Here is a 24,265-nt window from a genome sequence, read left to right on the forward strand (position 1 = left end):
AAGTTATTATTGCATACTGTTTTATAATGTATTACAATGCTGAGGTGCAGATAATTGCCACTATTTGCAATAAGTAATTAGCAGAATATCCTGCTATTTTAACATAGTATAAATAGAATCTATAGTTATTTGCACTTAGTGTAAATAGCATATCTTCACTAAAAATACTGCTATTTTCACTTAGTGTAAATAGCCTCTATCTATACCCACACTTGTGGTCTTGGCCACTTGACAGCGCGTGCGCGCGACAGGAAGTAAGTGCGCAAGACTGTCCCAGTTCTTAAAAACGCCAAAGTGCAGTGCCCTTAACGCACACTAAATCCACACTATCTCGAATACCGCTCCGGAGCGCTATTTGAGGCTTAGTGTATCCCATCATGCATCATGTTCTGGAAATAAATTGCGAGACTTTTTGCCAAGATCGCGAGAGGTCACAGAAACCTTTCCAATGTAAGTTAAATATTAATAATAATTAGATATTACATTTAATTTGGTAGTAAAACAAAGTGCTACACGTTTTATTGGTGCAAAGGTGAGTAGCCTATATTTATTTTGTACATCATTTGCAACTGCTTTTTATCACTTAATTAGAAGCATGAGATATTAAACTGTGTCATCTGTTATAGGGACTGCTGAACAGACATTTAAAAGTTTATTTTAAAATGCAAAGTATTGAAAATAAAAATGTAAACTCTGTAAACACTTGCGTTTTTACAACACTATAAGTGTGTCCCATCAGGTAATGAAAAGTTGTACACACACTTGTGGTCTTCATCCTCACTTGAACACTTGGGCCAAATACAGGAAATACGTCATAGAAGTAGTCAAGTGATCAAGTGCAAATGCTGCGTTCAAGTCCTCCTGGGACGTTCGTACTTACGAGTTGACAAGTCGTAATTACGACGTCAGGTGTGTTCAAGTCAGTTTAGTTGGCACAAGATGGCGGTGTACCTTCTTTTAATAAATTACAAGAAAATACAACAGGGTCTGCATTTTTTTACTTGGATTTCAGCTGCGTAACAAGAACATGACCAATTTAAGTTTATAGGCCAACTAAACTATCAATTTAAACAAAAATTTATCATCAACTACAGACGTCGCATCCATCGATTCCGCCATGTTTCTCATTGATACGCCCCCAACTCGGAAACTCGGGGCTTAAAGAAAATGTTGAGTTTCCCACTCGTAATAACAACTTTGTGGTGGCGTTCATGTGCGTTCATCTCATAAATACGATCTATCCGACATGACTTGAACGCACCAAAAGACCGCAAGTGTGGGTATTTGGACAAGGCAAATCGCTGCTGCTTCCCAAATTTTGATGCTCTCCTACTTCCGGGTATGAGGCCGCAGCAATGTGTGCCGGGGAAGAGCATGATGAGACGAGAGTTTCTCACACTTCGTGTCCTCTGGTTGAGCTTCCGGATGAGTTTGAGGGCTCGTCTCAGGGCGAGTTCAGTTTCTCATTCGGGGCTTGAGATTGTCTCTTTGCGTCTGCGAGGCATCCATTACACATTTTGCCTGTGTGTTAACAGCAGTATTTATTACTATCGAATGTCTGACTACTTGACTCTTGGTAATGCATTTTGCAGTGTTTCTGTTCGCGAACTGAATTCTTCATCAAGCACACCATCGCTGGAAAGAAAAAGACTGGAAAACGAACACCAAAAAGTTCCAAGGCCTAGTTATTGACACTTTTTGCTTTCATCGGAATGAATTCATTCTGATTGACGAATCTGAACGTAGTGTTTACATGAACGCTAAATAAAGTGATCGGGTTGATGTGCGCATTTATATGTCACAAGCTTCTGATCCTATTGAATCTTTTGACATGCGCACAGCACACTGCATGAATATGTCGCATTCTGTTTTAGAAAGCACATTTGATATTTATCTACTTCGGGTCCTAACATCCATTCACTTTGGATGTTTGGGCCCCCACCGGCAGAAGCATAAATCAGCACCTATGATTGTACTTGTTTTAAATAGCTCGAGTAAAACATTGAATCTGAATGTCAAAAAACATAAACGTTAAAGGGCTGGAAACTGCATAACTTACTGGTTAAGTAGTAAGCACTTAATATATCAATATTCAATATACTAAGAGAGAACATGAATTCTGTTTTGAGTTTTGTTGTGTCAGCAATGTTCTTATGCCTAAAAAGCTGTCCTTATGTTCTTATGCCCAAAAACAGTTTGTAATTAATATCACACTTACCATTCAAGGAGGGTGATTTTGAATTTTCTTTTAAGTCTTGAATATCTAAACCAGATAAAGCCAGATAATTAAATGATTTATTAATAATAATATATACTACTACTAATAAGAAGAATGAAAATGACAATACATTTAATTCATATAAATCTCACAATTTATTTAGCTTACCTTGCAAAGTTGGTGATTTTGAATTTGCTCTTACATTTTCATATAGTTCATCAATCTCAGCTATGGAAGATATTGAAGACACTGAATTTGACCTTAAAGTCTTTCTATAAAAGACCAGGGCCCTCATTTATCAACAGTGCGTAATGAGTGCGTATGCACAGTTTCACGCAAAGTGTGTGATCTACCAACTTGTACTTATATGTAGGAATGTGTGTATATATAAGGACAAAATATAGAACCTTTTCTACACACTGTTGATAAACGAGGCCCCAGATTTTTATAATGATTTGATTTTAATGAATTGATTCAGACTTGATATAATGAATCAGTAACTCACAGCCCAGTGACGAGTCCAGTTCAAATGTTTCTTTCTCTGTTTCAGCCCACTGGTTCTCTTCTGAAGTCATCGCTCTGTTTTATAGAAAATAACCTAAGGAATGAAATATTTGACCGCAGTATTTGAGACTCAACTCCTTACTTAATCAGTCTATCTATCTATAATTACACACAGAGATCAGGTGGCTACACAGCATTTGACCACTGGATTTACAAAAATCATTTCAGGTTTAAGTGTTTCAACATTGCATCAACTACTGATGAACACATTAATTTTTATTAGAATTATCACTATTATTATGTATTTATATGTCTTTGGAAGGCTTTTGTCTTAGAAACACATTAAAATGCACAAATTCACAAACTTTTTTGTCATCTGAACCTCTTTCACCTAATACATTTACTTGAAGTAAACCTGAGATTTTAAAATAAATATTTTAATAATTAAGTATCACATTTGCATGTTAATTGGTTCTCTGATGTTGGTCACATGACATGCAGGTAAACAAAAAATATTTCATTTTCTCAGTTTTTTATTTTGATTGATTTTAAAATGATTTATTTTAATGTAACATTTTTTTTGTGATTTAATTAATTATTAGCTTTTCATTAAACTCACAAACCCCAGTTTGGGAAACCTTGATGTAATATAATGTGTATGGCACTTCATGTCATTATTAACAACAAATGGAATATATTTTCTTACTCTTTGTATTTGTCAATATGGTACAAGATTGTCCTATTTAAATCAATGTGATAAACCAGTTAGGTCAAAAGTAAGCGAAAAGTAGTCTGATTAAATTACCTAAAATGTGTAATGTAATGGATTACATTACTAACTACAATTTTTGTCATGTAATTAGGAATCGGTAATGGATTACAATTTGTAAGTAATCTATATAAAGATGTATTAAAGAAATACTCACAGTGGTCAGAGCTGGTGTTTATGGTTCTGGATCCACAGACAGAGTGTAGAGTTCTTGAATCTGCGTTTCTTCACCACTGTGAATGACTGAGAATCCTGTTTAACCAGTGTCTTTTAAGGGTTGCACAAGCCCAATGAGAAGTCTTCTATCTGTCTTCTAACAGGCATTTAGATGACAAAAAGAGGACTAAACATCTTTCAGATATGCAAACAATTTCAGTAGTTTTAAGCATGAAGACACACTACTGAGTTAAATGGAAGGGTTGCTCATAGAGTATGTTCTTTAGTGTTTCATCCAGTCAGACACTTCCGCTGTTATCTGACACCTTTCTCAGGTATGCTGAGCAAACGTGAGTGGCATGAGCTGTTTTTTTTTCTTTGTGTGTGTGTGTGTGTGTGTGTGTATGTTTATACATAATTGTAGAAATTACATAATTGTCAGTTGAAAAAAAAAAGTTTCCTGCATATGGAAATATGGTTATAGTTATGGTTATAGTTATAGAAATATAGTTATGGTTGAATGCCAAGCAATCCTATTTGTAGTTATTTATATGACTGTGTTAAGTATTTCATCTTCTGGTGTGTCAGGGTGTGATATAAGTGACTTGTTTTCAGGAAGTGCATACTGAGATAACACCTGTGAGCCTAAAAGCCAAGAACAACAAAACAAACATCAAATGGTGTTATCTCTGATTGCCATCTGTTGCTGTTTTCAAAATGTGTTTTTCATTCAAATTCAACTCAGAGCTATTCATGTATATACTATAGTAATAATGTAAAAATATATAATAATATATATTTTTAAAAATATATTAATAATAATGAATTTGATATTTTTTTTGTACTGTATATAGAAAACAATGTGGCTAATTTAATGCAACACTAACAATTTCTACTCTCAATACTGCCATTAAGTGAGTAACATGTAAGACTGTGAGTTACTTTGGATGAATAAGGGATTGGTAAAATGACAGTTCAATAAGACTGTTTGACAAACTGTTGAATGCTTCTTTTAGGACATTTGTGTCTTTTTCACGACCCTCTGAATGGTACGGAACATTACAGTAGATACTTGCAGTTCAGTATATTCCTGTTGACCAGTGGAGGGGAATGGTGAGACAGGAAGAGACTCGTGATGGGGAAATAACCAGAGCATGTAGTCAAACCACTGTGTTACTCTAGTGCTAAACATCCTCCTCATGAGGTTCAAAAGAAAGAGAGAAGTTCTGTCAGACAGAAGGAAATGAGTCATCTAAATGAAAATTTTTAAGCATTTTAACACCCTTTATCCCAAATAAAAATGAATTTTCCACTGGTGTTTTCACAGATTATATGTGACTAATTTTTCCTTCAGATGTCTATAATCATGTTTCCCCCTCCCAATCAGTAAAAATAAGCAGATACGCAAATATTTATCTGAGTACATAATTTCAGATAATAATACCTGACTGAATTTGATGAGGCTTTTCTTTTTACTTTCATTCTTTTGTCACTTAATAATAGTGACCTTTACATTTATATCATATTGAATACGTTTTTTTGTAATTGAATGAATTTTGTAATTCATCTAGACTGCAGGGTAAATTTACTTCTCACAATCATATAAAAACTTTGTTGTGTGAATATTTAAAAACTCCAAAAATGTTATTCAATAACCTCATTTTTAAAACCAGGAAATATTTTGAGCAATATTTATAGTTGCAAAGATAAATGATTAAACGCAGTAGCTGAGCAAATTAAAACTTTTGGCTGCCTCCACAATATTTTTTTTTAATTCAGCTAACAATTTTTCAAATGTAAAAGTGTATTCTTCAGTTGTATTTCTACTCTGATTCAGCATTTTATTCACAATCATTATAGTGATTTCATTTGAATGAACAACATCGATCAGACTTCATTTAGTATTTGACATTAATGACAGTAGGCTATTTGTGGAAAAGACACAACCTCTAAAGTGGACTAAATGATATTGGGCATATCGATTTAAAAAATAATCCCTAAGCAAAGTCTCTGGCACATATGGCACATATTTTTAAACATTAGCCTACAATAAAAACAATTATTTTACTTAAAGGAAGAAAACAAAAAAAATACATCAGTAACCTAGTCCATTTTTAACTTTACACGTAGAAGAAAAAATATATATCACACAAGAATCACCCAAGTTTTGTCAAATAATTGTTTCTAGGTGGAAGACTTTTGGCCTGATGTGTGCCGTTTGGCTAGACTGATAGACATTTTTTGTTTGGCTGGATTCTCAGCCTTTTTTCTTGCATCATCTTCTTCCATTCTCCGGAGTTCCTGCTTTTTTCTCTCCAACTCTTGCTCAGTTTTGCAGTGCATCACCAGCTCTCTCTCCTTCTGTGCAATGCATTCCTTTCTACTCTCTAAAATCTTCTCAATTTTCTTCCTGATCTTCCTCTCTGAGGCCGGGTAAAGAGACAAAGCGTAGCAGCTCTTTCCATTGATGGCCATGAGGGTCTCGACTTTCTTCGAGAGTTCTGTCACGGGCTCATAGTTTGTCGTGTCCTTGTTATTGAAGAACAGGAACCCACCGCTGCACTTATGGATGAAACTGCGGAGCGCCTTGTCCGAGCACGCGATGACGTCATTCGCCGCCTTCCCCTCCAGTCGGTCTCCGTGAGTGAACACAATGATGGTGTACTTCCAGACACTCTCCCCAAACATGCTCTCGATGAGTTTATGCATGCTTTTGTCGTCATTAGTTAAGTTCCCAACAGGCATAACCAGCAAAAACACATGTGGTCCCGGAGTATACAGAGAGATGGACTTTAGGATCTCTCGGGTCACTTCCCTCTCCGTACGGCCGATTCTGTTCAGTCCCGGCGTTTCGATTATGGCCACGGGTCGGCCGTTGATGTTTCCAGTCGCTCTTTCACAGAACTGTGTGACTCTGCTCAGCTGCATGTCCGATTGAAAAGCGTTGCACCTGAGGACGGTGTTTCCGGTGGAGCTTTTTCCAGACCCTCTTGCACCCAGTAACATGATGCGCCATTCCTCTGCAGCCACAATCATGAAATAAGTTTTAATCATAAAAGAATAGTTTAATATAACTGTTTAATCCTCATAGTCTGTCCATGGTAATTTTAATAATTTGAAAAATGTAATTAAAATGTAAGTATCAGGATGACACTCCACTCTAAAAAATGCTGGGTTAAAAAGGGACAAACCCAGCTATTGGGTTGTTTTGATCCAGCGGTTGGGGTGTTTTGACCCAGCGGTTGGGTTGTTTTGAAACAGCGGTTCGGTTGTTTTGATCCAGCGGTTGGGTTGTTTTGACCCAGCGGTTGGGTTGTTTTGACCCAGCGGTTGGGTTGTTTTGACCCAGCGGTTGGGTTCAAAACAACCCAATAGCTGGGTTTGTCCCTTTTTAACCCAGCATTTTTTAGAGTGTACATGATGTTTCCTAATCTGATTATGACAAATGCTTAATATGCTTGATAAAAGTCATCCTTCATGGTAAATGTTAAACTACATATTCAAAAAGATTTTTTTTTTTTTTTTTTTTTACTTTTTGGGGGGATTTTTTTTTAATGCACAAGTTTTTGAGTGAACATTGCCAAAATTATCCACGAATAATGTTTTTTCCCCACTCAAAATCTGAAGTGCATAAGCTCAGATCAATGAGGCCTATGACCAATCATATCTAAAAATGTATATAAAACCTGTGCTAATTGAAAGAAAACAAGTTGACCAAAAACAATTCTAAGATTTGCTGACAATATAGAGCAATGAGAGATTTACAAGCAATTTTTAAAAGTTTGTAACAGGTTTTTAAACCTTAAACACCAAATTAGTTACAGGATTTTCAGCACAGCACAAGAGTTAAAAAGTTTAGATTTGTAAGAAAAATGTGGATGCCATCTCACCATGTTCATTTGTTGATGCAGTTAAATTGGTTTCCTCTTCATTTGGAAAATTTTCATACAATATTTCATGTGTTGCATCTGTGAATTAAATTACTGCTCAAGTCTAAATAAGACCATTTGTTGTGTAATCTTCAATCATGTTTTGTAATTAAAAAGACATTGATCTTCCTTATTAACAGTTAAAATGTTGTATGGAATAGTTACTATAATAGTTTGGCTTTTTGAGATGTCATAAGATGTTCTAAACAGACTCATTTGTGTAATTCATTGTGACTCACGGCTGGTTGATGAATCCAATGCAGAATCATTCTCATCTTCCTCAGAGTCATCTATCTCTTCATCTGACTGCTTACTGTCCATCTTATCATGAAGAGTCGTTATTTTCTAATGTAAAAAGAAGAGAATTTCAAGCATCACACTGCATAATATCACAAGTTTCCTATTCGGTATCTCATTTTAAGCATAAACCTCATTACTTTTGTATGATTTATGCCTAAAACAAGCTAAATGTCTCTGATCTGGTTTATGAAAAGTTTAGTTTCACTCTGCATCATCAAAGTATAACATCAAGGATAAAATAATTAAAAAAACTTACCACAGTTGAAGTTTAGAGTTTTTAAACCTGTTCATTGATAATGCATATGCAACGATCAGCACTAACACACTTGTGTCTCTTGAGTCGCTAGGAAATATGCTGTTTTCATCTGTGCAATGAAGAGTTTTTTTTCTGTTTGAAGGTAGGTATAATATAATCCACACAGGTATTGAAGGCTGGTCTTGTTGAAAGACGCATTCACTTAATTTGACAAGGGTTTCACTGAGACCCAGGACTAGTTCAACATGTTAGTCAAGTATATAGAGTTTGTTTGGCATGTGCTTTTCTGTTCCAAAGAAAAATGCCCCTCCAGCTTTGAAACTGAGAAACTGAGTAGATTAAACAACATTTGAAAACAAACCTGGAAATAATGCTACGTGTACCAATCAAGACACTTTTTTTCACTGTAGTCTGAGACACGGCTTTTACAGTATCTGTTATTTAATATCTACTTATTTTTTTTAACAACAAACAAATTCTTTTTTTTTTTTTTTTTAAATCTTGCATTTATTTATTGTTAATATGATTATTTATTGATGTATTTTCATTTTAGCTCTGGCAGATGGTACAGGAATCTTATTTTCAGCTGCTTTATTCCATAAACTGAACTTCATAACGCATATTCCAATAAAGAAGGCCAGTTTGAGTATTTTTGTATTACTGTTTTATAAGGATTTGAAAAAAGAAACGCATATTTACTTCCCCTACCAAGTGTCCATTCAGCGTAAATAAACTACATTTTCGCTTACAGTTCCCCTTTATTGAAAGCTGTGGAAGCGGTTTAAGTTTCTGATTGGCTACAGAACGCGAGGTCAAGTGCAACTTTTGTCCAATCATCGTCGAGGAAATTTCTACAAGCATTTCCATTGGCTAAATCGGACCCGGAAGCTTGACGTTAACAAGGAAATCTCTTCTCTTGAGCTGTGTCTTGGGCAGCACAAATCTGAACTCAGAAATAATATTATTTGCTTTTTAGTTACTTTGCAACTGCATCTTAGAGTTTCCGAGGATGGGATCTAAAGATCTGAAACTCCTAGATGTTTTTTCATACGAGAGTCTGGTGCACGCAGTCGCCGGTGCTATGGTAAAAACAGCTTCATTACTAAATATAAGTTATTATAAACTATATATACTTATCTGTCTGTCTGTCTGTCTCTGTCTGTCTGTCTGTCTGTCTATCTATCTATCTATCTCTCTCTCTCTCTCTCTCTCTCTCTCAATTTCAATGTAAGAGTGCTTTATTGGCATGACAAAAATTATACATTTGTATTGCCAAAGCAATTGCAGCTGGACTGCTTACAAATAGTGCACATGTGTATTTACAGAAAGAAAACGAATAATAATCTCTCTCTCTCTCTCAATTCAATTCATATTGCTTTATTGGCATGACATACTTAGGTACATATTGCCAAAGCATTGTACATAGCAGAATAAAAACAAACAAAACAAAACTACATATATGTATCCATAAACAAACAAAACAGAAATACATGTAAAATACATCCATATATATATTTATATAAACATTGATGGTACTACTAATGCAGATGTGTTCACTCTTTAACTCTTAGCTTGTGGCATTTATAAATATAATGTGCTACCAAAGAGGAAGTAGGTCCTTCACCAAGTAATATTCTTAATTTGTGGTTTTCATGGAGCGACTGGAACTCAGGAATGTTCTGCTGTATTTGACTGTACAGTGAGTCTCTTAAGGACGTGTATTTGTCACAGTGAAGGAGGAAGTGCTCCTCCGTCTCAACTGATCCTGATCTACATTCAGTACAGAATCGCTCTTCTTTAGGTAACCACGTGTTTTTATGTCGTCCTCTCTCTATGGCCAGCTGGTGGTCACTCAGTCTGTACTTGGTCAGTAAATGTCTGTGTGTTATATTCCTGACTGAGACCAGATAGTCAGCCAGACTGTACTCTCTGTTGAGTTTCAGATAACATTGGAGACGACTTTGGTCTTTGGTTTGTTCTTTCCAATGCTGTATGTATGTCTCCTTCTCTTCATTCATAATTTCTTTGATTCTCCCATGTTTTTCAGGGTTGGTGATATCGAGTGCTTTGTTAGTCAGATCTGACACCATTACACAAAGATGACTTTTTTGAGCACTCCTTTTTTGTGTTTTTAGTGCTTTAAAATGAAGAGAATCCTCCGAACTAGAGTTTAAGTGGATCCAGAACTTAAGAACTCTTTTTTTAATGATTAGATTTAGGGGGAGACGGCCTAACTCGGCTCTGCAGGCGTTATTAGGTGTGTTTCTGTGCACATGAAGGATGCTTCTGCAGAACTCTACATGCAGAGCTTCTAAAGGGTGTTTGTGCCAGTCCTTATGACTGGAGTTACTCGCTGGGCCCCAGATCTCGCTTCCATACAGGGCAATAGGCAGTATGACACTATCAAAAATCTTTGTCCAAATTCTGATGGGGATGTTTATTTTGAATAATTTCGTTCGTATGGCATGCAGTGCCCTGCGGGCTTTTGTAAGTAATGTTTTAATTGCCAATTTGAAATTCAGCTGGACTGCTTACAAATAGTGCACATGTGTATTTACAGAAAGAAAACGAATAATAATCTCTCTCTCTCTCTCAATTCAATTCATATTGCTTTATTGGCATGACATACTTAGGTACATATTGCCAAAGCATTGTACATAGCAGAATAAAAACAAACAAAACAAAACTACATATATGTATCCATAAACAAACAAAACAGAAATACATGTAAAATACATCCATATATATATTTATATAAACATTGATGGTACTACTAATGCAGATGTGTTCACTCTTTAACTCTTAGCTTGTGGCATTTATAAATATAATGTGCTACCAAAGAGGAAGTAGGTCCTTCACCAAGTAATATTCTTAATTTGTGGTTTTCATGGAGCGACTGGAACTCAGGAATGTTCTGCTGTATTTGACTGTAAAGTGAGTCTCTTAAGGATGTGTATTTGTCACAGTGAAGGAGGAAGTGCTCCTCCGTCTCAACTGATCCTGATCTACATTCAGTACAGATTCGCTCTTCTTTAGGTAACCACGTGTTTTTATGTCGTCCTCTCTCTATGGCCAGCTGGTGGTCACTCAGTCTGTACTTGGTCAGTAAATGTCTGTGTGTTATATTCCTGACTGAGACCAGATAGTCAGCCAGACTGTACTCTCTGTTGAGTTTCAGATAACATTGGAGACGACTTTGGTCTTTGGTTTGTTCTTTCCAATGCTGTATGTATGTCTCCTTCTCTTCATTCATAATTTCTTTGATTATTCCATGTTTTTCAGGGTTGGTGATATCTTTGAGAGTGCTTTGTTAGTCAGATCTGACACCATTACACAAAGATGACTTTTTTGAGCACTCCTTTTTTGGGTTTTTAGTGCTTTAAAATGAAGAGAATCTTCCAAACTAGAGTTTAAGTGGATCCAGAACTTTAGAACTCTTTTTTTAATGATTAGATTTAGGGGGAGACGGCCTAACTCGGCTCTGCAGGCGTTATTAGGTGTGTTTCTGTGCACATGAAGGATGCTTCTGCAGAACTCTACATGCAGAGCTTCTAAAGGGTGTTTGTGCCAGTCCTTATGACTGGAGTTACTCGCTGGGCCCCAGATCTCGCTTCCATACAGGGCAATAGGCAGTATGACACTATCAAAAATCTTTGTCCAAATTCTGATGGGGATGTTTATTTTGAATAATTTAATTCGTATGGAATGCAGTGCCCTGTGGGCTTTTGTAAGTAATGTTTTAATTGCCAATTTGAAATTTCCAGTGGGAGTTAAAACCAGACCAAGATAATTATATTGTAAAGCATGTTGAAGTGTGGTGTTGTTTAAAGTAAATATATGTTTATGTTCTAGATTTATGTTTTTTTTTCTGAAATATCATAATCTTAGTTTTTGGGATGTTGACATCTAAGGCCCAATCGTGGCAGTATTTAGTTAAAATGTCAAGGTTGTTCTGGAGACAGGCAAAACCAAAAATAAAACCTTTTATAAATAAAATAAATATAAAAATAAAATAAAATAAAATAAAATAAATAATAGTAATAGTAGAGCAAGTAAAAAAGGTACTCAAACTGATTAAAATAAATCATTGTGAATAATGACTTAAAATAATAACAATAATAATATAGTAATAACAATAACAATAACAACAATCGATAATAAAAATAATCACAATGATAATAATCATTGTGTTGTGATCAATCATCGTAGATTTTAGTTGAGCATTTTGTTGCAGAGGAGGTTTAGCAGTCTTTTAATTTCTCCCACATCACTAATGGACAGTAGTTCCTGAGCGGATGATGAGGGCGTCTGCTGTGACAGTACCTGGGCATAGCTGCGTGTCTGCTGGGATCGGCCTTCAGTGTAGAGCTGACTCTCCTGCTGTCTGTGAGACCATCCTGTATATTTGATATGGCATAATCTACAACACTGTTTCCGAGATCTGAGCTATAGGTAAATTGTCCGCAGGAGTTTCCTTTGATTCTACCATTTAGGATATAAAGACCTAAAGTCTAACAAAGGTGGGCTACCTCTTTCCCGTGCCTATTGACTCGAGTATCCTGGTTATTTCTTCTAGGTAGAGTACTGAAGAGACCTTGGGGTATATGTGTGAACAGATGTTTATCTCCTGAATTATCAATATAGTCTAATTCTGAGCCAGTTCGAGCATTTAAATCTCCACATAGTAAAATTTTCCCCAGAGTTTGATATTGATGAATTTCTTCCTGTAACGTGTGGAATACTTCATCGTCGTAGTATGGGGAATCTGATGGAGGAATGTAAAGTCCACAGATAAAAAGGTCTTTATCTAGAATTCCAAAGCTTTTATCCAACTTTAACCAAAGGTGATTTTTGCCTCGCTGTACTGGTGATGTAAAAGGGGCAAGGTCATTTTTTATCCATATGACTAAACCTCCAGAATCTCTACCACGATGTACTGAGTTGAGTTTCCATGAGGGCACTATGATTTCAGAGTAACTTGCAGGACACTGAGTGGACACATCTGATCTACACCATGTTTCTGTTAGAATTAGGATGTCAACATTTGTGATGCTATTTAAAAACTCTGTGTTTGTGCTTTTTAATCCAAATGTTTTAGAGCACAAACCCTGAATATTCCAAAAGCTAATATTTAACATTCGATATGATCAGCGATTAAGCAATACTGCTGTTTATCTGGAGGCAAAACCAAAAATAAAACCTTTTATAAATAAAATAAAATAAATAAATATAAAAAATAAAATAAAACAAAATAAAAGTAATAGTAATAGTAGAGCAAGTAAAAAACTGATTAAAATAAATCATTGTGAATAATGACTCATTTGTATTGCCAAAGCAATTGCAGCTGGACTGCTTACAAATAGCGCACGTGTATTTACAGAAAGAAAAATAATAATAATAATAGTAATAATAATATATAAAAAGTATTAAGCATGTAGTGCAAAATGAATTACTAATGTATGTAAGTATATAAACTAGAAATAAAAATAAAATAAGGGATTAGACAGATTTACAGAAGCAAAATGTACATCTAAGTAACATAATCGAGTAATATGGCATAATATAATGTAGATGTGCTGGAAACATCAGATCAGGGCAGGGTGAGTGTTTTCTCTTCTATGGTGACAGGCAGACACATATTGAGCAGCAAACACACAGCAGTTCTTCTGTTCTCCTAACAGATACGGCCGTTTCTCCTGGTTTGAAAGAGTTTTAAATGTCTGATGGATCTGCTGTACTTTATCATAGAACACTGTCCGTATATATGTGTATTTGTATCTCTCTCTCTCTCTCTCTCTCTCTCTCTTTCTCTCGGATACTCCCTTGAGTAAATTAATCAGTTTATTTAAATGTATTTGTTTGTTTGTAGGGCAGTGTTACAGCAATGACTGTTTTCTTTCCTCTTGACACAGCCCGGCTCAGGCTGCAAGGTAAAAAGTAAAACACATAAGTTTATATTCCCTTTTTTTGATCTGTGCTGCTGAGATTTCTTTTGTTAGTGTTTTAAAATATGTGACCGCATTTCTTTCTTTTCCTGCACAGTTGATGACAAGCGGAAAACTAAATCTTCTCCAGCCATTCTGTCAGAGATCATCAAGGAGGAGGGTCTGTAAGTTATTTCAGATGTATTGCTTTGTTTTGTGTCATTATCTGTGCTGAAAAGTCTTTCTCATTTCAGGTTGCAGTCATAACCGTTTTTTTTTTTAAATCTCTCTCTCTTTCTCTCTCTCCAGGTTAGCTCCATATAGAGGCTGGTTTCCAGTGATCTGCAGCCTCTGTTGCTCAAACTTTGTCTACTTCTATTGTTTCCATAGTCTGAAGGCCACCTGGCTGCAAGGTCAGAGGTCAACACCAGGGCGAGACCTAATAATTGGCATTGCTGCAGGTTTGCTTATTTGAAAAATATTAAATGCCAAAAATAAAAAAGGTTTCTGTCGTATATATATTTTGTGATTACAGTAGTAACGCTGTAATGGAGTAAAAACATTGATACTGTGAAATGTTAATAGTTTATGCTGCTTTTTTTCTTGTGAAAATCATGATATGCTACCATTCAAAAGTTTAGGGTATGCAAGTTTTAGAAACATACTTTTATTCAGCAATGATGCATTGAATTGATAAAAAGTGAATCCTTAAAATGATGATTTCCACAAAAATATTAAGCAGCAAAAACTGTTTTCAACATTAATAATAATAAAAACCTTTATTAAAGGGATAATTGATCCAAAAATGAAAATTCTGTCATCATTTACTCACCCTCAAGGTGTCCCAAACCTGTATGAATTTCTTTCATCTGTTGAACACAAAAGAAGATATTTTGAAGAATGTACTTGCTGGTAGCCCTTGACTTCCAATAGTATTTTTTCCATACTATGGAAGTCAATGGCTACCAGCAACTGTCCGGTTACCTACATTCTTCAAAATATCTTCTTTCATACGTGGTAAGACTAAAATAACTTTAAAAAACTGTCTACCTTTAGGTGTAGTGAATGTTCTTGTGACCACTCCACTCTGGGTAGTCAATACCAGACTGAAACTGCAAGGGGCGAAATTCAGAAATGAAGACATACAGCCCACACACTACAAAGGAATTACTGGTAATTATAAAAGACGTGAACCTCATTTCATTCCCTTTAATTCAAATGTGTGTCCAGTGATGATATTAGGTGATCTGTCTCTCTTTAGATGCGTTTGTACAGATCATGCAGCAGGAAGGAGTGGGTGCGTTATGGAACGGGACGTTTCCCTCCCTGCTGCTGGTGCTCAATCCAGCTGTGCAGTTCATGATCTATGAGGGTCTGAAGAGGCAGCTCATGAGGGGCGTCCACAGAGAGGTCAGAGCAGGCTACTGATCCAAGAACAGTTTTTAGGGTTTAAATTTGACTAAAATTAATAGTAAGCAACTTTAACAGCATTAAAGCTAATGCAGTAATGTAAAAACTTAGAATTATCTTCACTTAGAGGCTTTTCTGTGCATACTCAATTATGACAGCTTATGATTTAAACAGATAAGTCTATTCACAAGTTCTCTGTTGCCTGGGAAACAGTAACTACAGCATTTCTGATATTAAAGAGCATGCAGATGATGATTAGCATTCATGTGCAAGCATCTGGCGAGTATGAGTAAACCACCCCACATGTGGCTGTAGACGTGCATTGTTACCATAGCAACATAGCAATAAGATTATGTAACTCCTTGGCAACCATGGATGATGTCACAGTCCATTGAAGTTTAAATTAGAACATATCAGTTTCTTTTGCTTTGACTTTTAATGTGCTGCTTCCTCTGTGTTAACAGCGTGAATGAGTTTTCAATGTGCTAATTTATCTACATATCCCAGTTTCTTCACCCAAAACCCATTGGGTGTCATTTCAAACTAATATGACTTTCTTTCTTTTGTGGAAACAAAATAAAAAAAATAAAAAATGGAAGAATGTTTGCACTGGGAGCTCTTTACCAAGTAACAAAAGCAAATGTAATCTCTGTAATGTAGAATTGTACACTATATTTAAAGTCTTTATGTGAGGAACTGACCAAAATTCTTGGTCTCCATCATAACTGTGAATCTTATGTGCACTTGCACATATTCACACTTGACAAGACACAAGAATGATGTTTGATGTCACTGACATCAGGCGTAAGAAAGTAAAGACAGAATTTTTATTGTTTGGGTGAACTAACCCCTAACTTGACTATTTTTCACTATATTTCTGTCTGATTGTTTATAGCTATCCTCAGTGGAGGTGTTTCTTATTGGAGCCATTGCCAAGGCCATTGCAACCACCATAACCTACCCACTACAGACAGTTCAGTCTGTTCTACGGGTAAGACCAGCCAGGGGCCAGTTGCATAAATTAGCCACCAAATTAAGACTGTGTCTTAAGAACTAGTGTGACCAACTAGCAGTTGCCAAGGGGAAATCAGTCTTACTTTTCCAATACAAATAAGACCAATATACCTTTTCATAACTGAATTAAAAAAGTTATGTTTTTTTAAAAAAATTACATGACTAACTTTTTAAGACTAGTCTAAACAGTTTATGCAACTGACCCCAGAATACATTTGGTTTATAATTATATTCATGGGTGCAATATATTTGTGAATACATATATTTATATTTTATTAGATTATTGGTTCTCAACTGGTTTTGCTTCAGGACCCTGGTTTTATACACTGAACAAAATGCCCCCATTTGTCATGAGCTGAACTCAAAGATCTAAGACTTTTTCTATGTTCACAAAAGGCCTATTTCTCTCAAATATTGTTCACAAATCTGTCTAAATCTGTGTTAGTGAGCACTTCTCCTTTGCCGAGATAATCCATCCACCTCACAGGTGTGGCATATCAAGATGCTGATTAGACAGCATGATTATTGCACAGGTGTGCCTTAGGCTGGCCACAATAAAAGCCACTCTAAAATGTGCAGTTTTATCACACAGCACAATGCCACAGATGTCGCAAGTTTTGAGGGAGCGTGCAATTGGCATGCTGACTGCAGGAATGTCCACCAGAGCTGTTGCCTGTGAATTGAATGTTCATTTCTCTACCATAAGCCGTCTCCAAAGGCATTTCAGAGAATTTGGCAGTACATCCAACCGGCCTAGTCTTAGATCTTTGAGTTCAGCTCATGACAAATGGGGTCAAAAACTAAAGTGTTACGTTTATAATTTTGTTCAGTGTATATAAAATTGTTCAGAAGTTTGGGGTCAGTAAGACATTTTGAAAAAATAATACTTTATTTGAAAGGAACTAATATATAACCATTCAAATGTTTGGGGCCAGTAAGAACATTTTGAAAGAAAGTAATACTCAGCAAGAATGCATTAAGTTAATTCTACATTGTTACAATTTAAATTCATCAAAGAATCTGCATCACAGATTCCACAAAAACATTAAGCAGCACAACTGTTTTCAACATTGATAATAAGAAATGTTTCTTGAGCAGCAAATCAGCATATCAGAATGATTTCTGAAGGATCATGTGACACTGAAGACTGGAGTAATGATGCTGAAAATTCAGCTTTGCCATCAAAGGAATAAATTACATTTTAAATATAATAAAACAGAACCGTAATAAAACATGTCACATTGCACAGATGAATTTGCACCAAAAAACTATACAGATCGGACACGTGACCACTGACGTCAACGACAATAGATAAGTAAGGGAAACGTTTTTTTCCTCTTTTTTTAAGTGTTTTTTTTTTCGCTCTCGAAACTATGTATGGCTATATGGTTAGTTTCGTTTTTTTTAATTGCATTTGCGTCCATCAGTTCAGAACCACTGCGATAGACGAAACCAGAGAACCACACTTTTTCTGAAGCTATAATTTTGTTTGTGTAATGATAATATTGTCTATCTTAGTCTATTCTCATTTGTGTTTAGTTTGGACAGCATGGGCAGCCTGCAGATCAGTCCAGACTCCGGAACAGCCTGAGATCTGTCATGTACCTGCTGACCAATAGAGTCAGGTAGAATAACACACACGTTTAAAGGGGTCATATGGTGCGATTTCAATTTTTCCTTTCTCTTTGGAGTGTTACAAGCTCTTGGTGCATAAAGAAGATCTGTAAAGTTGCAAAGACTAAAGTCTCAAATCCAAAGAGATATTCTTTATAAAAGTTCAGAGTCAGCCACACCTACCTAAAACGGCTACACAAAATAATGTTCTGTTTAGCAGCATCATATGACCCCTTTAACTTGAAATATCAATAAGCAATACGCATATACAAATATCAGTTCTGTAGCTGTCACACAAGTTATTGTCAAGTGATTCATTGGCTTCTGGTAACATCTGAACTCCTCCACTCAACCTGAGATGCTTGTTGATTGATTTTTTGCAGGAAGTGGGGCGTGCTGGGATTGTTTAAAGGCCTGGAGGCGAAGCTGCTTCAGACGGTCCTCACTGCTGCGCTCATGTTCTTACTGTACGAGAAGATCGCCAACACCACCTTCAGGGTCATGGGGGTCAAACGCACAATGGCGTCCCACTGACCTCACAGGATGTTTATTAGCTCGCTGATGTCATAGGAACTGAGTATACCTGTTAGTTGATATGTGTTTTGTTTTTTGTTTTTTTTTAGAAATGGACAAAATAGACAGACACACTTGACTCAGTTTGTGTTCCTCATGATCTTTAAAACATTTTGATCTATAGGCTTCTGCTTAAAAATTATTTTCGGTAATTGAAATAAATAAATATACTGTTTGCTTCTAAAATAAAATATAAATATTAGGAGACAAATATTGTTGCTTTGAAATGTTGCTTTGGCAGCTAACTGAAGTAAATAATTAAGTTGTATGTACAAAAATGAAGAAAAAAAAAGAATTAAAGAAAAAAATACTTAAACACTAATATTAGAATGAAAACTGAAAATATAAAAACAATAGCTAATTCAAAATACTAATAATGCTTTATTAATATATACATAATACTAAAATAACACTGATTCAAAGATTACAAGGTTTAAAGTATAAACTAGATATAAAATGTGGCTAATTCAAGGAGGATAAAATAGAGAACATTTTTGATTTTTGCATAATTCTCACTTCCATTTGTGTTATTTCATAGTTTAATGACTTTACTATTATTCAGAAATGTGTCCAAATATTTGATAGTGTATTAATATAGATAATTATTAGGTCAATACCTTGGTCAGTATTTTATTTAGGTTTTTAAAGAGCATTTAAATATGAACTAGTTTTGTTTATGAATACCAACAGATCTGGACTGGTTTACATAGTGTCAAAAACAAAAAAATGCATGTGACAGATTTGTTTTGTAAAGATCATTGCTGTCGACTATGGAAGCTGATCTTAGATCAGCCTTCCTGCATTGATACAGTTTACCATACGAAAACAACTTCCAGGCTGGGTTTTTCTGTTTCTGTGTAGGTGATACTTGATTTTACTTCACAGCACAAAGCCACTGAGACGTAATGGACCTTTAACCTAAAATGTATAGAGTCTGGACATAACAAATAAATGTCATCTTTCTTGATAAGGGGATGTGAAATAACCACCAGCAAGTGTTTCAACTTCACAGGAATCACCACGTCTGAATTGTGAATGTTGTACACAGAAAGTTTAAGACACCAAGGCTCAGGTACATGCTTTATAGCTTTATATAGACTCATTGGAATCCATTCTGAATTTTAGATAAAAGAGTAATAAAGCATTTCCCTCTCAGCACTGATGTTCACACTGTACTGGAGTGTAAGTTGAGTCATACAGTTTTAGTTATGTATGAATGTAAAATGTTTATGTTTATTCTTGAATGTCAATGATTCTATTAACATTGATTAATATATTTATTAATAATCACACATCCAGGGTCAGTCAGATGATTCAAAATCGAAAAAATGTAGATTATTCATGTATGACTACTTAGATTTCATAATTGATGTCACATAAAAGTTGTGTAATATGTTTCTACAATAAAATAATTGATCAATGATAATGTGGTATGAAATTGATTGTTTTGCGTAAGTTTTATCTTTGCGTTCAATGGAAACAACCTATATTTTAATAGGGTCAGAAAGACAATTGCATAAATTGGCCTCCAGGAGGCAGTAAGATCACTCTTTTTGTGCTGTACTTCAACTAAAAACTCAAAGGGAAAATTAAATTTTCCATGACTTGATTATTTATTAAAGATTTTTTTTTATAATGATTTATTCATCCATTCATTTTAATTAAAATAATTAAAATGTTTTTGCTATAAAAATGTTTTTACTGATTACACACTTATTGTTACTACTGTTATCATTATAATTATTATGACTATTGCTAATGTTGGTAGGCAATGCATTGTCTTCCTTCAGGGGTTGCTTGAGTGCTCAGAAAGCCGAATCCTCCATTTTGAGAAAATAAAAATAAAAAAAAAATTAAATGTAAATAAGATATTTATGCACTTTAAAGTAGACTATAGTATTTAAATATTAATTAAATTAAAACAATTTAATATTACATTTTTATTGCATCAATAATAATGTACTTGCTAATTAACATGTTACACATCTATTCCTATGGTAAAATCTCAACGCTGAGCGTTCCACCACAACCGGTGAGCTTTCTAATTGGCCCACTTATTCCCCCGAGAACATCGAGCAGCGATATGATTGGCTTAGTCGATTGTCGTTCCACACTGTCTATTATAATTAGACCTCGTCCGTCCCTGTCGCGGGAGTCATCTGAATGAGCCTATTGGCTATCCGCAATACCATTCTTCAGAGTACTCGCCCACTATTGGATGAGTCCTAAAAACAGGCGGGGTTCCGGTTGAAGTTTACTGGATATCGGAAACGTTCAGTGGAGAGCAGACCAGTGTAATACTAATACATGGGATGGATCAAGCACTGTAAGGTAAGACAACTGTTAAACTTATTATTTTTAAGACTTAATTTGACACGCAGCCGCTGTGCATGCGCAGTAATTTCTTCGAATACTTTCAGGGTGTTTAATATTGCATTATAAGCTTGCTGGAAGTTGTACTGTGGAGTTGGGAGCAGCAAGCACATGGCCTGGGTTTGCTTGTCGGGTTACTGTGCCATATGTTTGCTGGGTGAAACAGCATCTTTTTTGGGCTGTCAAACGTATGACTGAAGGTTATAAGGGATACAGGACACCTTGGCCACAGTGGGCAAGGGAGGGTGCTTGTGGTCCTGATGCTGTGAAGGTGGGTCTGTTATGTAACATGCATCATGGCATGGTGTCTTTATTCTTTTATTGCATGCATCTGTCATTAGGTGGGTTGGCTTGTTATGACAGCTCTTAACATATGTTATTTAGGGCTTTTTAGGTGTGTTATTTTGCCTTTGGGTCAAAAGTACTATGGTATTGCTGTAGTATTTTGGACATGGTAATACCATGTTTTCTGCACTTTTACCATGTAAATACCACAGTGTATGAATACTGCAATCATACAGTACCAAGATGTGTTGGAGTATCATGGTAACACCATCATATTCAGGCTCTTTACTTTTTGTCTGGTCATAAAAATGCATTTGAACTACATAACTGCATTATACCGTTATAAACACTAGTGTAATGTCCTGTTTTGCATTAACGTTAATGGTTTAAGTCAAATGCTTTTTAAGCTTGTTAGGGTTTAAGGTTTTGTTGTAAGTGTCTTGAGATGTATTGCATGACGCATGAGACTTAATGATCGCTCTTTCTGTCACATCAGCATTTTAACTGCAGGATGGAAACATGAATACACGATATTCCACACATAATGATACGGTTTATGATCAACAAGCATGACGTGTGTGTTCAAACTAAGTCAGCTTATGATTCATAGTGACAATATACAGTGGTGTGAAAAAGTGTTGGCCCCCTTCCTGATTTCTTATTTTTTTGCATGTTTGTCACACTTTAATGTTTCAGATCAGCAAACAAATTTAAATATTAGTCAAAGATAACACAAGTAAACGCAACATGCAGTTTTTAAATGAAGGTTTTTATTATTAAGGGAAAACAAAATCCAAAACTACATGGCCCTGTGTGAAGAAGTGTTTGCCCCCCTGTTAAAACTGTGGTTTATCACACCTGAGTTCAACTTCTCTAGCCACACCCAGGCCTGATTACTGCCACACCTGTTCGCAATCAAGAAATCTCTTAAATAGGACCTGCCTGACAAAGTGAAGTAGACCAAAAGATCCTCAAAAGCTAGACATCATGCCGAGATCCAAAGAAATTCAGAAACAAATGAGAAAGAAAGTAATTGAGATCTATCAGTCTGGAAAAGGTTATAAAGCCATTTCTAAAGCTTTGGGACTCCAGCGAACCACAGTGAGAGCCATTATTCACAAATGGCAAAAACATGGAACAGTGGAGAACCTTCCAGGAGTGGCCGGCCGACCAAAATTACTCATCCAAGAGAAGAAATCAGGAAGGGGGCCAACACTTTTTCACACCACTGTAAAGTGGGACAAAAGGAACTCAGACATCTTCATCATCTCACACAGGAGACTTTGAGATAAACCAGCTTCAGTTTATAAAAACGACCAGTATTTCCGTCAGTGTGTCTCTTATGCCTGCGTTCTTTTAGTCACTCTCACTTTCATGCTTTTTGTCTCAGGTTTCAAAGGAATGTTCCGGGTTAAAAACAAGTTATCAACGGCAGAAATGTGCAACTTGTACTTTTGATAAAGCACTTAATTCTTCCTCATGAAAGTATGTGTTGTTTAAGTCGTCTAAATGGTCCTTTTAGTGGTGGAACTGCTGTTCTAGGTGGATTAAGTTCTGGTTAGATTTACTGAAAAAAATCTAGTGTGTGGATTTCTGTCTATGTTAATAGTCCTGTTCTGGTATCTTTGTGCATTCTGAAGGATGAGTCAAAATTATTTTCTGTGGCATGCTGTTAAAATAGAGCTTTTATTGAGCCCAGAACATTCCTCTGTGCAACAAAAAATTATAGGGCTCAGCAAGGCCCAGTGTGAGTGGGTTTCAGGCCTTTGGATACCAATGTTGTTATTGTTTTGTTTCTTAAAAAAAAAAAATCTTCAGGTAATTAGAATAAAGCTGATATAAAAACTTAAAGACAAAAGCACATAGCAAAACTTTTTAACTTTAACTAAAGTTAAAATGAAAATTGAAAGTATAAAAATAAAAGTAATTCAAAATATTGATACATACTATAAATAATGCTAAAATAACATTGGTTGATACCGAACATTTTAGATTCATGGCCTTGTGCACGCATATTTATTCCTTGCAAACTTTCTGTGATGTATTTCACATTATCTTGGTGACAAGTCAGCAGAATTTGCAACAACAATGTTATCTAGCTGGCTAACATAGATGAGGTTTTGTGGAAACTTGCAAAAATGACTTATCTTAGACAGTCTTAGAAACATCATTCTCATGAAGTGTTGAAAACTAGGAAGCAGTGAGTATTGTTTTGCACTGTGCAAGTGTGTATTGAATGTTTTCCAGCAAAAGTTCAGGAAATTATGAAGTTACATTATAGCTGTACAAATTGATCATTATTTTGTGCTTAATGCCCCTAATGTAAATAGATCTCATAGATGTCTTTTTATTAGCTAATTTTGTGCTTTTTCTTTTCCTATTTTTCTTTCTTTCATTTAGTGGTGCCCCACACCTGGCATGGAATTACATGGACTTTTTTGAGCAGGAAATAAATCAGGTAACCGAATCACAGGCACCTACAACTAAACACCTTTGGGTATTTCCCCCCTCACATCTGCTAGTGTTTATTTTGCTGCTGCATATGCAATTCCCAAAACCCTGATCTTCTCTGCACTTCTCAGAAGCTCTGTTTTAACATCCCTCAAGATCCTCTGATCATAAGACGTTTACTTCATGCTATGTTAACTTACAATACTAAGAAAAGTACTGTCCACTATGGTTGCGAACTTGGTAGCTATATAGCCTAGTAGTTAAAGTCAATATGAAACGCCATTCAGAACCCATTTTGCTTCAGTAATCTGATGGATCTCAGAGAGAAAAACAGTATTAGCCTGTTTGACTGTGGGACTGAAAGTCAGTTGGCAATGTGTGCCACTTGGGTGAGTACCAAGCGGTTGGCCTGGCAGCACCTGGCATGGATTAGCCAGCTGCCACTTTGCAGAGGCACCAGGCACACGGCATGATATTCTGACCCAGTGA

At 35.7% G+C, this 24,265-nt stretch overlaps 3 protein-coding genes and 1 pseudogene across 3 annotated transcripts in view; 2 read left to right on the forward strand and 2 right to left on the reverse strand.

Annotated features, from left to right (window-relative positions):
- The window catches only part of LOC107672113 (GTPase IMAP family member 4-like), an 8,334-nt gene extending 5,541 nt beyond the window's left edge, over window positions 1–2,793 (reverse strand). Inside the window, exons 1-3 of the mRNA XM_016465199.1 lie at window positions 2,724–2,793; window positions 2,387–2,446; window positions 2,219–2,263 (exon numbers count right to left, since the gene is read on the reverse strand). Of these exons, the coding sequence (XP_016320685.1) occupies window positions 2,219–2,263; window positions 2,387–2,446; window positions 2,724–2,793 (175 nt within the window). The remainder of the gene's footprint in view (window positions 1–2,218; window positions 2,264–2,386; window positions 2,447–2,723) is intronic.
- Window positions 2,794–5,831: 3,038 nt separating this feature from the next.
- LOC107672114 (GTPase IMAP family member 7-like) lies at window positions 5,832–7,897 on the reverse strand. The gene is made up of 3 exons (XM_016465200.1): window positions 7,816–7,897; window positions 7,538–7,615; window positions 5,832–6,667 (listed from the first exon to the last, which is right to left on the reverse strand). The coding sequence occupies exons 1-3, from the start codon at window positions 7,895–7,897 to the stop codon at window positions 5,832–5,834; spliced, it is 996 nt and encodes a 331-aa protein (XP_016320686.1).
- Window positions 7,898–9,020: 1,123 nt separating this feature from the next.
- On the forward strand, window positions 9,021–18,867 carry LOC107672147 (peroxisomal membrane protein PMP34-like). Its single transcript, XM_016465247.1, has 9 exons — window positions 9,021–9,216; window positions 14,002–14,062; window positions 14,175–14,241; window positions 14,366–14,517; window positions 15,113–15,229; window positions 15,318–15,466; window positions 16,362–16,457; window positions 18,020–18,105; window positions 18,478–18,867. Exons 1-9 carry the CDS (start codon window positions 9,142–9,144, stop codon window positions 18,626–18,628), a joined length of 954 nt encoding a protein of 317 aa, XP_016320733.1. The 5' UTR covers window positions 9,021–9,141; the 3' UTR covers window positions 18,629–18,867.
- A 2,052-nt stretch (window positions 18,868–20,919) lies between these two features.
- The window catches only part of LOC107672144 (MKL/myocardin-like protein 1), a 65,339-nt pseudogene continuing 61,993 nt past the window's right edge, over window positions 20,920–24,265 (forward strand).

The sequence above is a fragment of the Sinocyclocheilus anshuiensis genome, unplaced genomic scaffold (genome assembly GCF_001515605.1).
Source record: "Sinocyclocheilus anshuiensis isolate Anshui unplaced genomic scaffold, SAMN03320099.WGS_v1.1 scaffold12, whole genome shotgun sequence".
In the NCBI taxonomy this organism is placed as follows: Eukaryota; Metazoa; Chordata; class Actinopteri; order Cypriniformes; family Cyprinidae; genus Sinocyclocheilus; species Sinocyclocheilus anshuiensis.